General features: G+C 53.1%; 1 protein-coding gene across 6 annotated transcripts in view; it reads left to right on the forward strand.

The window, feature by feature from the left end:
- The window catches only part of MEGF11 (multiple EGF like domains 11), a 356,748-nt gene that overhangs the window by 161,078 nt on the left and 181,284 nt on the right, over positions 1–14,386 (forward strand). For all 6 annotated transcript variants that reach the window (XM_047862853.1, XM_047862848.1, XM_047862850.1 and 3 more), the window contains exon 5: positions 13,133–13,225. In XM_047862853.1, coding sequence (XP_047718809.1) covers positions 13,133–13,225 — 93 coding nt within the window. The remainder of the gene's footprint in view (positions 1–13,132; positions 13,226–14,386) is intronic.

Here is a 14,386-nt window from a genome sequence, read left to right on the forward strand (position 1 = left end):
TTAGCTCCTGCTCCAGGCCACTACTGTGCTGGGCCCTGAGGACTTGCTTTCAGAGGCTCCTGGTCCAGTGCTGAAGACCGTGAACAAGTGAAACAGCAACAAGGGACCTGTGCTTTGATGGGGAAGGGCAGGTGCTAGGGGAGCACAGATCAGGAGCACCTTATCTATCAAGAATGGCTTCCTAAAGTGGGCACCATTGAGGGTGAGACCTGAGAGATGTATTAGCCAGGCAAGGAGGAGTGGGAAGGGTGGCTACAGGAAGGAATCCAGCATGTGCAAAGGCCCGGAGGTTGGAGAGAGCCTTTCTCGCTTGCTGGTGTGGATGCAATTGAATGAGGTTGGGGCAGAGTGACTGCATTCCCTGCTGGTAGAGGCATCTTAGCAGAAGTTTGGCATGAGATGTAGGAGAGAGGCTCCAAGCTCTGGATGAGGAGGTGAAAGGGGGGACTCTAATTCCCTGGCCCCTTCTGAGATGCTGTGGTTCAGAGTGTCTGCTGAAGTCCCCAGGTTCAACATGTTCAAGTGTCACATGTGGGCTGCCTCCTCTAAAACCAATCATGGTAGTAAGAGCTGGGATTTATGGGGCGCTTGCTAGAAGCCCACTCTGTCAACTGCTTGATTATTTCAGCGAGTCCCCCACAGCACCCTTTATTTAGGCAGTGCTGTTGGTCCAGTTTCACAGATAAAGAACCCAAGGCTTTGCGATGTTAGGTCATTTCACTTGACCCGAGATCACATAGCTAGTTAAGTGGAAGAATCAGGACTTGAACCCAAGTCTGTGCATCCAGAAGCCTGTGTGCTTAATCACATGCGTCTGCCCCGGGGCCTCTCTGTCCTCCATCTGCCCGTCCTCCAGCACCCCCTCCTTTGGGACTGTGTCACGTGTGGCCACGAGAAGAGGCTGGCTCCTTCAGGAAAGGCAAGTTGCAAGACAGAACCAGGGGACTGATTTTTAAATCAGAACATTAAAAAAAAAAAAAAAATAACTCGACAAGCTTCATGTTTTGCTTTCCTCGTAGGTGATGAGGATCAATTTCTCAAAGAAAAAAATCAATCAGTTGGAATGTGTCTTTCTAGAGTAAGCCTGGCATCTGTCAAATGGGGAAAAAAAAAGACCCGGAGAAAGATTTTCTTGGGTTGTGCGCTGGGGGTTGCTGACTCAGGCCGTATGCTCCAACATCATTAACAAGTTGAAAAGCTGTTGCTGCATGTAAGAATGCAGTATTGGTGGTTTGAACAGCTCGGCCGGGAAAATCTTTTACAAAGCGAGGAGGGCTGAGAGCACCAGGAGCGTCCACCAGCAGGTGCCGGGCCCACAGGATGGATTAAGGGAATTGACAGCCACACTGGGGCTTTTGTCAGGCCCAGTGTTTGGACAGGCTTGCTCTACGTGGAAACCCGCTAGGGACATCCTGACGAGTTGGCCAATTGATAACAATTATTAACGGTGAAGCCAAGGGCACCTGGGTGGCTCAGTCGGTTGAACGTCTGACTTTGGCTCAGGTCGTGATCTCGCAGTTTGTGGGTTCGGGCCCCACGTCGGGCTCTGTGCTGACAGCTCAGAGCCTGGAGCCGGCTTTGGATTCTGTGTCTCCCTCTCTCTCTGCCCCTTCCCTGCTTACACTCTGTCTCTCTCTGTCTCTCAAAATATGAATAAAAATGTTTAAAAAAAAGCAGTTAAGCCATGTTGAGGCAAGCCATGAGAGGCAGGCTAATATCTTGGGGTGATTGGTAGATACAAGAAAGGTTCCCAGGGGAGTCTGCCATCTGATACTGACGTTTAATGACTGATGGCCCTCAGGGCTCCAGGCTACAAGGGGGAGGCCCAAACCCCCGACTGAAATCCTTCTCATTGGGTTTTGCTGAACAGCTCTTATCTATTAGCTGGAGAGTTACGGGAATCTTTGTAAAGAGCATTTCACTAGGCTACCATGAGATGATTTGGGACTTGGCATTCCCCTGGTCTCTTAGCTGAATTATGTATTCAACCCCAACCAGACTGGTGTGGCCCACATTGGAGACAGGTAGGGCTCAGGACGAAGGGAAAGGGGAGTGATCCTTTGTAGATTCAGACACCTATTCATTCAACATTGAGTTATTGAACACCTGCCGTGGGTCAGGCACCATGTGAGGTGAGGGGACATAAAGATGAACAACAGAGGGCCGTTCTTTCTGCCCTTGTGGAATTTATGGGAGACAGACCAGTGGCACAGAGTAGTCAGTTCTGTGCCCTATGGGGGCATACCAGATGCTGTAGGAGCAGGGAGAGGGGTGGGCAGTGCAGTCAGGGAGAGCTTCCTGCGGGAAGTGGCGTCCAAGTTAATGTGAAGGGTAAGCAGAAGTGGTAAGAGAGCTGCAGAGCTGGGTTACAGATGGGTTCCAGGCTCTAAGAAGGCCCCGGGGTAGAGAGGCTCATTCACAACCAGAAGATGCTCCACGTGCCAAAGAAGAGACGGCGGGAGCGAGGGTCGAGGCCGGAGAGGTGAGAGATGGGAAGAAGGAAGGTACAGGAAGTTTCCTTCTAGCAGAAAACCCTAAGAGGCAAAATCCTCATAGTCTGTAGGAATGGGGAAGGCAGATACAGTCTCTGGGACATGGTAGGTGCTCAGTGAAGGTATTATGAATGAATGTCAAGTCGAATATCCCCTTTTCTGTGAAGCCTTTCCCCTGTCAACATACAGCATCGCCTCGCATTTGTTGGCACGCGTCCTGCACCCCGACCTGGCTATGGTTTCGGCACCAGAGACATTGTAGTGCCCCCACCTGCCTACCCAGCCACCCACCTGTCTGCTCGCCCTCGCGCTCAGGTGCTGGCTCCAGTATTGCACTGTGGAAGCGGGGACTGTGGCTTACTTGCTTACGGTATTCCCAGCACCCAGCAGGGGATCCGGCACAGCTCAGGAAATGCTTCCAGAGTAAGTGATTGCTCAGAGGCGGGGGAATGGAAGAGATGACCTTGAAGAAAAAATAATAGGTAGGTTCCCATGTGCCAGGCAGTGTTCTAAGCAGTTTCCTTGTATTGATGACTTGAGCTGGCAACCAAATTGTGAGGTAGAGGGCCATTGTCCCCATGTTATTTATTTGTTTTTAGTTTCTTAGTTTTATTTTTTGTCTCCACTTTAAAGATGAGAAAACTGAGGTCCAGAGAAGTAGAGTAACTTGCCTGAGGTCACAACTAGGAAGTGGCAGACCCAGGACTTGAATCCAGACAGCCTGGCTCCCAAGTCCGGTGTCTGCCTTTCCTTCCGGTCTTGGCCCCTGGGGGAATTTGAGTGCAGTCCCTCTGTGCACAACTCCCGGAGAGGACACCCCAGCTCCTAAGGGCCAGAGGAGCTCCTTGAGGGAAAGGGGTCAACAGCAGGCAGGAGGAATGTTCACCGCCTGGGAGTCCCGTGGGCAGGGCAGGGCCTGGCCATTTCTGCCTTTTGGACTCGTCTCGTAAATCCCTGCCCAGGGGGCCCAGCACCCAGCAGGTGCCGCATAAACGCTTGTCAAGTGAATGCACGTGTGGGTGGGTATGCGCATGAAGAGTAGAGGGTGCTCAGGAACAGGGAGCAGGCCAGGCGGCGGGTAGCACGCCCCTACCCAAGTTCACGTTTGCCTCCAGAAGCACCACCACAGTCCTCGAGGAGAGGAAGGGCCTGGCAGCCAGACTGTGGCCTCCTCTTGTTCCAGGCTTCTCTCCCCTGAAATCACAATTACAGTCACCAGTGAGCTGAGGCTGGACCTTGGGGCCTCCTTGCCTGCCCCCAGTGCCCACACTTGCCGTGCTCCCAGGGCTGTGTTCACCTCCCTGCCTCAGTGAATGAGGAAGCTGCTTCAGGTCTAACTCAGGCCCCTCTATCATTCTTTGAGCTGGAAATGAACCTAAGAATGCTCTGGGGCTGTGGCATCCCAGCTCCCCTGGCCAGCCCTGGGAAGAGGGGTGTTAATAACAACAGCATAAAAACAAGAAACAACCAGCAACCGTTACAACTAACCTCCGGTTCTAGGTGCTTTGCATGAATTAGCTCCCTTCTCCTCCTTCATTTATTTTGAGGGAGAGAGCAAGAGAGCAATTACAAGTGGGGGAGGGGCAGAGAGAGTAGGAGAGAGAATCCCAAGCGGGCCCCACTCTGTCAGCACAGGGCCCGACAAGGGGCTCGCTCCATCTCACAACCGTGAGATCATGACCTGAGCTGAAATCAAGAGTTGGACGCTCAACTGACTGAGCCAGCCAGGTGCCCCTTAACTCATTTATTCTTTGCAGCAACTGTCTAAGTCCATAGCCATTTTATAGATGGGGAAACTCAGGACGAGACGTGTTGCTCAAGGACATGCAGCTAATAAGTAGCAGAACAAGGACCCAGGCTTTTAGGTAAATACTAGATTGCCAAAGAATAAAACTCAGCAAAGACACCACCAGATTAAGATGGGCCGGCTTGGCAGATTGGGTGGGGGCCGCAAACCGCTGGTTACCTGTCTGAGTCCCGTGTGAGCCTTCCCAGTGCCCCCTGCCCCCCACCAGTGGGAAGAAGGGGGACCAGCAGGCCTACGGACTCCAGACAAGAAGAGCTCTTGGCTCCCAATATCAGCCCTACAGGTGAAACGCTTCCTCCCTCCCTCCCTCCCTCCCTCCCTCCCTCCCTCTCTCTCTCTCTCTCTCTTTCTTTCTTTCTTTTTTTTAATTGACTATTTGTATCTTGGAGCCAGATGTGACCACAGCCAATCAAAGCTGACTCTAGATGTGCTTAGAGGAAGGACCAGCTGTTTTGACTCTTCCTGGCCATGCACCGGACTTGGTGCTGGTAGCTTTAAAGGAATGATGAATTGTTTTGGAACTCTCTTTGGTGGACTCCTTGATGTAGGCACCTGCACCTGCTCCCACATGTCACATGACCTTAGGTGTGGCAGAATCACTCATGCTAAGTGTGTCACTTTAGAATTGGCATTTGGGCCCACTTGGATGTAGGTCATTTTATTTCTAAGCAGAATCAAACGACAGCCTGATCTGTGGCTCCTCCTGCCAAGAATGTTGATGGAGGACGGATCAATGTGCCTGGGGGCACCAGGGACACTGGGTTTGGGGGAAGGAAGTTCCAGAAGCCATATGCTGCAGAATTCTGGGAGGCTACCACCTCCTTTCCCTGGCTCCCTAGCCCTCTTTTGTCCTAGCTGGGTATCAGCCTAGTTGGCCAGGGAACATGGAAGTTGTCTTTATTTATCTTGACCTTTTCATGTAAGTAATTTTTATAGTTCCATTAACTAGTAAGACCATTTGAAAACCACCAGGCAAAATATATTACCACGAACGCCTCAGGGACTTATGGGTTGTCTTGGGTGGAATGCTAATAGGAGTGAGAATTGATTCAGAGGGCTCACCGTGAGCGAGGGACAGCAGACTGGGAGCCTCGGCCAGGGAAGGGCCAGTGTTGTCTCGGCAATTTGTTTGCAGAAGAGACCCCACATCTGCCTAGACCGCTTTGCTTGATGCCAAGATGCCTGTGCTGGCTCCTGGCTGCTCATACGGGCTCATCCCCTGCCCCAGGACGGGTGTTCTGGCCTTATATCTATATCTCGATACATTTCTTTCGTGGCGAGCTCTGTGCCCGCATTTGTGGAATGGAGTCTTCTCCAGCTTGGTATAAATCACAGTATGCCAAAAAGCCAATCTCCAGTGCAGTGGAGCCCTAGATTCCCAAAGCTCGAAGGCACATTTGGATCCTGTCCTTCAACCCCTTCATTTCACAGAGAAACTGAGACCCAGAGGAGAAAGTGGACTATATTAGTGATGGATCTGGTGTTGGAACTTACTTATGTCACCTGTGGTCCAGGCGGTGATGGAGCACGCGGATGAGAGCAGGCCTGTTAGCATCACGTAGATATGGGCTCAAACCTCGGCCTGGCCCCTGGATCACTGAGGGCTCTGGCAAGAAACAGATGGCATGTTAACCAAGGAGAGTTTAAGAAAGCAATTGCAGGTATCCCCCACTTATTGAAAGTGTGTGTTGAGCCATTTTGCTTTTACAGAAGACCTTTACATTACTCCCTGTTTTTGTGAACACAGAGGAATCCATGGGGGATTTTTACTTTCATGAAAAAAAGGTGAAAGTGAAAATAGCACTCCTTGTTTGCTTTGCAGCAAGTGGTTATAAAGGGAGCACGCACCCCGAGCAGCAAGAGTGACCCCACCAGGATCCTTCCCCAGGAGCTACATTTAGCATCTCCGCATCAAGCCTGCATAGCTTTGAATTGTGTTGGAGCATCTGTGTTTTACCTCAATTTAATTTTGTGCTTCTGTTAGCAAGATGTGTCACAGGTATCTAAAAAGCCTAAGAGGTTATTTGGGGGGGGTGGCAAATTTTTTTCATATAAATTAATGGCAATTACTTTTTTGCTTTATGCTGTTTTGGCTTACAAAAGGTTTCATAGAAACGCTCTACTTTCAAGATGGAGGGAGGGATCTGTATTTGTAAGGGCAGGGGGAGGGATAAGGAAACCAATAAGAAATGACAGAGCATTTAGGGCTAGCAGCCAAGAAGAGCCACTCCATGCTTGGACAGGAAGAACCCCACCCCCACCCCCGCCCAAGACCTTGAGCTGTAGAGCAAAGGCCCATCACTACTGCCAATCCATTGCCCTCCCATCTCCTGCTGGTATTTCCCATTGGCCAAACCCATCCAGAAGCCAGAGGGCAAGGAAGCCCATGCAGTCCATGGAGATCTACTTCTCGGGACACAGAGGCACAGAAGGGCTGAGAGTGATCTGGAAGGGCAGATAGAGAACATGCATTCTCAGGGGGTAAAAATTGGTTCTTAGTCTGTTTGCGTAGAAAACACAAATGCACTGTGTATCTGTGTATGAAAAGTTCATGTCGGGAGAGTGATTAAGGACAAAATGTCGAAAATGATTCCTGGAGGGGAGTGGTTGATCATGAAAACAAGGTTGAGAAATACCGGTCTTACACCGTAGCTACGGGCATTGGCACAAATCGTTTAGCCCTTCCTGTGGTCTAGATTCCTAACTATGAATGGAGTAGTAATTATACCTGCCTCCAGGATGGAAATGGGCAACGGAAATTCAGCGCCTGGCAGAGAGAAAGGACTCATCACTTGGCTTTTTCTCACTGACTGCAGTTACTAGTGTCTACCTGAGCAAGACCATCAGTGGCAACACGAGGGGTCACTAAATCATCCATAGTCCTTGTCCCCAGCCCCGGGAGGGAAGAAAAGACTGCAGTAGAGTGCCAGCTGAGCATTTGTGGCTGCTGAAGGTTATGCCTCTCAGCTTGACGGGCCCTTGTTCCTTTGAGTGGACCCAGAGTACTACTTTAAAAAGGAGGCTTGGCATCATCGGGTGTGTCCTAAGCACATTTTGGGCTTTGTTTTACCATGTGATCATACCTGGGAGTGAGTAAATGATAGAAAAATAGAAGGGCAAAAGGCACCTTTAGAGTCCCATAGTCTGACTTCCCACCAGCCGGGAACCTTCTGGAGCAAAAGGGCCCTGTCCCCTCAAAAAGTACCAGAGAGTAAGTATTTTAGGTTTTGCTGACCATCCATCTCTGCGGCAACAGCTCCACTCTGTCCCTGTAGTGCAAAATCAGCCGTGGTAATATGTATGTGAATGGGCATGGCTGTGCTCCAAGAGATCTCTATTCACAGAAATAGGCAGCCGGCTATAGGATTTGGCTCGAGGGCCAGCTTGCCTGCCGACCCCTCCCTTCTGTAGGGTCCTCTGTGCTCTGCTTGAATGTTCCCAGCGATAGGTTGCTCCCTACCTATAGAAACAGCCTTTCGAACTGCTGAACCCATTCAGGTGTTAGAAAGCCTTGCCTCGGGTTAGCCTGAAATCTGCCCCCTTGTCACATGTGCCCCTGGATCCCTCTTCTGTCTGGGACAGAACGGCTCCCGCTTCTCTTTAGCAGCATTTCAGCCTGCCCAGCGGATTGTGACCTGCCTCCCACCCTGTACTTTCTTCTCCAGGCTAGACAACACTGTACCCGCCCTCCCAACAAGTCCCAACCTTCACATGACCGTCACAGGTCCACACCCTCTACATCCTGATCCTTTTCTCCGGCCTTGTTAATGTCCCTTCCTCAGAAAGGACAGGTACTCAAAAGAGTCACCACCAGCCACGCATAGAGCATCTGTAAAGTATGACCCAACGGGAGGTCTGGGGATATTTAAGACTCTGGATTTAGTCTCAAGTAGCTCACAGTCTAGTTGGGGAGACCAAATGACCCCAAGCTAAGGGGGAAGTGGCAGGAGGCCAAGTGGACGATGAGCCACCTACTGCCTCCCCTGTCCCCACCCCACCCCCCCCCCCCCCCCATACACACATACAGCATGTCATGGGATTCGGTGGACGAAGAGGCCTCTCTGGGCTGGGTCAGTCAGGGGAACCTTGTGTGGAGAGGGGGGTTCTGGTGGGAAAACATTTCGCCTTCCATAGATGTGCAGACTGGGTGTCTGAAGCCTCCCTAGCTTCTCGGTAGAGCTGGGTGATGGAGGCTATGCCTGGCCTTGGTGACCCAAGGCTAGGGAGCCCAGTGGAAGTGTTTTGAGCCTCCAGCTGCTGTGAGGTGACATGGTGGAGCCTGAATAGCCCTAGAAGCATCACAGGCTGTGAGCAGTAGAGGAACTTGAAGGGTGATAAGTTGCAGTGTGCTTGGTTTTACAGACCAGAGAGAGGAAGCCACCTGCCTAGAGTCATATGGCAGGAGTACAGAGCCCGAACTCACGCTGTAGTCTCCTGCCTCCTAGTCCAGTGCCGTTTCCAAAGGAATGAAGGGCAGAAACCAGGCTCCCTGTGATGTTAAGGTTTACCAGGCCGTAGAAAGGGGATGGGGCTTGGGGGCCAGGAAGTGGGACTAGGGTAGTGGCAGTGATCCAGGCATTTCAAGGAGGGCGTGGGCAGAATGACAGCTGTGATGATTCATGGCTGAATGGGACTTCACAGACCTCATCTGGTCTTGTCTCAATTTATGGGTAAAGCTGCGGGGCCCGGAGAGGAAAGTGAGATGTTTGATATCATTGAGATAGATGCGGATAGTCATAAACCCAGATCTCCTCACTCCTGGAGCTGTCCTGCAACCCCACACCATTGGTGCTCAAGACCCCCAGTCACCCTGGTCCCCTGTGGCCAGAAACAGCCAGAGCCAAGGGGCAGGGACTAGAGATTTGGTGTCTGTGTGCCAGCCGCTGGCCTTGGCACTTTCCATGGTTTTCATTCAGTCTTTGCCAACCGCTCACGAGTTAGGTACTATTATTATCCCCATTTTGCAGATGAAGGAACTGGGGCACGGAAGGTTAGATAATTGGCTTATCGTCCTGTAGTTGTAATTGACAGATAGGGACTTGAAACCTAGGTCGTCACATTACCTACCACCCTGGCCTCCCCACCAGGGGCGGAGACAGGGGTGCCCTCCAGCACACCATCCCCGATCAGGGGTTGTCAGCAGATCCCTGCAGCCCTCCCATGTGTCTTGGGACTCCGTGAAGGGTGAGAGTGAGGGGGACAGCTTGTGTGTGGAGGCCCCCGCCTCGGGTCTGAGGACACCTTACTAAATAACAATAGTAAGACTCATACTGTACTTACTGTACCCCAGGCACCGCTCTGGGAGCTTTGTCAACTCATATAATCCTCACACACAGCCTGAGGCCCGTCCTGTCACTGGCCCCCACTGGACAGATGGGGACTGACACGGAGATGGTACGCACTTGCCTGAGGTCTAGAGCTACTAAGTGGCATCCCTGGGCCCAGACCTGGCTTTCTGGCGCAGTCTTTGCTCTTAACCACTGTGCTGTGCTGCTTCTCGCTAAAGATGCCTCCAGTCCCCAGATGCTAGAGGCAGGACGGAGGCAGGGCTGTAGGTGGTGGGAAGCTGAGGGAGCAGAGGCTCAAGTTTCTCAGTAGGGCCAGGAGAGGGAGGGTGGCTGGCCCTCGGTCACACCGTGGGCCTATGTCACGGCCAGTCTCTGCTTCCCTGTCCCCAACAGCAACGGAAAGAGGGGCTTAACAAAAGGCCCCTGTTTAGAGTCACAGAGCAGAGAAGAGGGAGGCCAGTGTGGCAGAAGCCTAACTCGGCCCCTCCCAGGGCCTAGACAGAGGCTGGCATGAGGGGCTGGGGTCGGAAAGAACTTCGGGCACCTGTTCACTCCAGGAGTGGCTGCTGTGTAAACCCCAGGCGTCTGTAGAGGGGCTGTCCACCGCTGGGCCACAGTGGAGTCAAGGGTAGGAGTCAGGTGCCCCCACCCCAGGAAGGAGCATGCGTCTCCCCTCCATTCTACTCAGGACACTGTCCTCTCGGCACCCACGTCCTGGGCCCTCTCCGCCAGGCCCATAAGCACACAGTGGCCCAATTGCCAAATATCGCTGTCTGAGCCTTGGATCTCTGCCATCAATGGTTCATGCTTCAAGCGACACCGTCTAAACGACACCTATGAAATATGAACGGATTGAGGTTTTGACACGCAGATAGCCCAGGCACAATACAAGGGTGATGAGGAGGGGCAGGGGATAATGAGGTATTGAGGGACCACAGGGACAGCAGCCACACCGGGAGTGGGGGGCTGGGGGGGCTCTTCCCCCCCAGTGGGGGTCACTGGGGGCCGGTGCTGGATACAGGGCTGAGATGGGGGAGGTGCTCGACAGGTTTTCCTAGGGCTTCCTGGGGTTTTGGGGAGAGGCCAAGGGAAAAGGTGGCGTGGGGCTTGCCCAGAGCCCCCGAAGGCCTCACCCTTCCGGCGAGGGGGAGGGTGCAGGAGGTAGGCCTGTGCTCAGGTCTCCAAAGGGAGAAGGGCGGGAGAGAGGCCAGGGTTAGCAGGACACTTGGTCTTTCCTCCCTCCGCCCTTGAGCTGCCCTGAGCCCCCTGCGCAGCACCCCCTGCGGGGGGCTCAGTGTGTTGGAAGCAGCTTCTCTGGCCTCTGCCTTCAGCTCTCACCCTCCTTGGGGTCAACCCCAGCACCCTGTGCTGTCCCTCTGGGCTGGCTTCCCCAGCCCCTGAGCTATCTGGGCAGAGGAAGACATCCAGCTGGGTGAGAGGTGAAGGTCCGTGGCCTTGGGCACCTCTCCCCTCCCTCTCAGGAGGCTCATCCTTGAGTCCTTCCTTCCCGGTCAAGAGACCACATGCTATCCATGAGGTCACAAACACTCGGGCCTCAGTTCCTCCGGGTCTAAAATGAAGGGGTTGGACATGATTTTCTCTGAGGTCTCTTCTAGCCCTGACGCTTGGAGGTTCGTTGTTCCCTGTCTGCCCTCGCTGCCCCCAGGCAGAGCCTTGGATCAAGGTGTTGCTCTGTGCAGTCAGCAAGCAGCTGGAGGGGTCTTGAGCTAATCTGACGAGCTGAAGGGACGGTCTGCAGGAAGGCTGAGGGGCCCAGCAGTGGACCATGCTAGAGCCTCAACCTCTGGAGGTGCAGACGGGGGAAAGGAGCAGCTGAGGCCAGGGCTTGGAGCTGGCTGGGCCGGGTGCTGGCCAGCTTGGGGCTGGGTGCTGAGGGGGAGCCTGGGGATGGACATCTGGAGTGCAGTGTGTTCTGGGCACATTGACCCATTTGAGTTTGGAAAGGCTGGTGGAGGAGAGACAGCTAGGGCGGCAGGAGTGGCCAATGAAGTCTTGCTAGCTGCTGGGTGAGCAGCTCACTGTGACTCTAAGTGGAGCTGGTCACTGGGGCCAGGGGCCAGCCCAGTTCCCCAGTGAGAACTGGGTGAACTGGTCGGCCCTGGCCATCCTCTGGAGCTCCAAGCGAGGGCATGTGGAGATCTTCACAGACCAGAACCCTCCCTGAAGGCCACCTGTGCAAATGAGAAGGACTTGGGTGCCAGGGCCCTCCCCAGACATACCATAGCCGGGCTTGTAGAGGACAGGCTGACTGCAGACCACTGACCTGCGTGTGGGGCATCTGAAATGACTCCTCTGGGGGCTTGGGCAAAGCCAAGGCAACAGCTTCAGGGTCAGCATCCGTGTTGGGGAGGGGCCAGAGGGACCTCACACCAGCCCTAAAATGGACTTTGTTGTCTAACCTGGCAGCGGCCTCTCGGTGGACCTCCAGGCCAGGCAGTGGACGTGGCAATAGAGGGGGTGTTTGGAGATCAGTGGTTGCTCCTCAGAGCTCCCCGTTGGGGCCCACCTGCTCCCCCAGCCCAGGCCAGTTCCAGGCAGAGAGGTCTCTCTCATTGCTTGTCAGAAAGAAGCAGTTCATCTAGATCCCGTCTAAGAAATTGACAGGGTCGATGGTAGCTGCTGATTTCCTGAGCTTACAAAATTGGCCTGGGTGGCAAATGGGGGTTTTCTGTAATCCTTCACTGATGGATTAGATGGTGGGGCAGATCTCGCAGGAGCAAAGGACGACCTTGAGAAAATGTGGATGTCAAAGGAAGAGAGAAATAATCCCCCTTCCTCAAACCGCTGCCAATAAGCCTTCTCGGCACTGGAGGAAGTTGATGGAAAGTTTGCTGCTGCTGCTGCTGCTGCTGCTGCTGCTGCTGCCTCCCGGCTCAGGAGGCTGTAGCATTTGACTGCATGATAAGAAATTGCCAGACACTTTCTAATTACAATTATCATCATCGTAGATGTCTCTCTTAATTACTTTCTTATAATTAGCTGTTGCTTTTTCCTTAGCATTTGTGTACTTTGCAGATTTGCTGACATTTGAGAGCCCCAAAATAGGGACATTTGGGGAGGAGAGCAGAAGGTGGGGGGAACCTGCTACCTTTCAGGCAACCTGATACAACGCGGGGCCCTTGTGGAAAGGAACTGGGGAGAGCCGAAGATGGACGTGACCGGTCACTTCCTGAGCTTACGGGAAAGAGAGTAGGAGTGTGGGTTTAGGGCCGGGGTTTGTGGAGGGTCTCCAAGTGTTAAATCTTGGACATAATGTTCTTGAAAAGCTAGGGCTTCCATTTCTCAGGCTGGGGTTTCCTTTTAGGAAATGAGGCTGGGATGAAGCACACTCCTGTTGGATCCATTTCAGAGTTAATTAAATGACTGGGGTCAGGAGTAGCTTGATTTCCCCCAAAGCCAGTGATGCATTCTGAGCATCCTTGGGCCCCAGGGGATCATTATAAAGTGGTTTATGCTCTTTGACCAGATGGTTGGTTTTCACTGTCTGTTCCTGTTCTTCCTCCCTCTCTCCCGGCCCCCTGCAGCCCTGTGTACGGAAGAGTGTGTGCACGGCCGCTGTGTTTCCCCGGACACCTGCCACTGTGAGCCCGGCTGGGGAGGGCCCGACTGTTCCAGCGGTGAGTCTGGGGCCTTTTGGGGCCAGGAGGGGTCCCTTGGCTCTGGTTTGGGAGGGGCCGTGCCATGTGCGTGCTGAATTCTTTGCGTTGGCCTGGGGCAGCCCAGGCGAGTGTGAGCATCAGGGAGGAGGGAAACCTGCAGTTTACATGATGACACTTGGGGCAGAAGTCTCCAGGGGCGTGGGGGTAATGGTTTGTGGGGTCTGGAGGGGCGTTGTGCATCACATTTGTATGGAACTGTGGGGTATTTGTACAGCTCTGACTTGTTGAAACACTTCTAGATATGGTCTTTCAAGGGTTGGTGTGAGATTGAGATGCCACCCAAGGGTGCAGACCCAGGGGGTCAAGGATTGTGGTGAAGGCCTGGTCCTCAGCTTCATTGGTTTAAAGGCCAAGTTCTGTGGGTGCTCACAGAAGCTTGAGGGACCAATTCATGAGACTGGTGGGCACTGGGATATCTCTGTGTCCCCAGAAATAGGAGGATGAGACTCTTAGGGCGTGGGTCACTGGATTCCTGCATTTCTCTGGGTAGAAAGTTCACATTCTCTGGAGAAGGCTTCCTAGAAAGGATGGGGTGAGACAGACACTCTTGGGACAGACCTACAGGGCATCGTCTCTGCTGTGGGACTGGCCACCGAGGGGGTGGGGCACACCCAGCAGCTGCTCTGGGAGTCCTCTGCCAAGACCCCAGCTGAAGACCGCTCCTGCTCTTCTGGCTCATTTCCCCTAAATTCTCACAGATGACCCTCTTTCCATTGGCACAGGTTGCAGTCAATGGTTGGTTCACATTATGGTCTTCTATGATTTTCAAACAGGCCTCGATGAGTGTCGAAGCCCAGTTTTCTTCCTGCTTGGAGCTGCGGTAGAGTGTCCTCTTTATTGTGACTTGAGACAATAGCATATCTAAGCAGATCCATTGGGGATCTAACCCCCAGTATTTGCCTGTCTTTGGGACCCACCTCCCCATTCCCCGTCCCATTACAGACAGCTGCAGTGGTCATGAAAACTTGAAGAGGGGAAAGGTGGGCCCATGTTGGCCCAATGTGGTGCTCTTTCCCTTTTCCACTGGCTCTGCTGGGGTGGAAATTTCTAGTTCTAGTTTTTTTCCAAAGGCTTTGACTGGAGCCTCTCTGTCTACCCAGTGCATGAGGATATACTCCA

Source organism: Prionailurus viverrinus, chromosome B3 (assembly GCF_022837055.1).
Source record: "Prionailurus viverrinus isolate Anna chromosome B3, UM_Priviv_1.0, whole genome shotgun sequence".
NCBI classification, from domain to species: domain Eukaryota; kingdom Metazoa; phylum Chordata; class Mammalia; order Carnivora; family Felidae; genus Prionailurus; species Prionailurus viverrinus.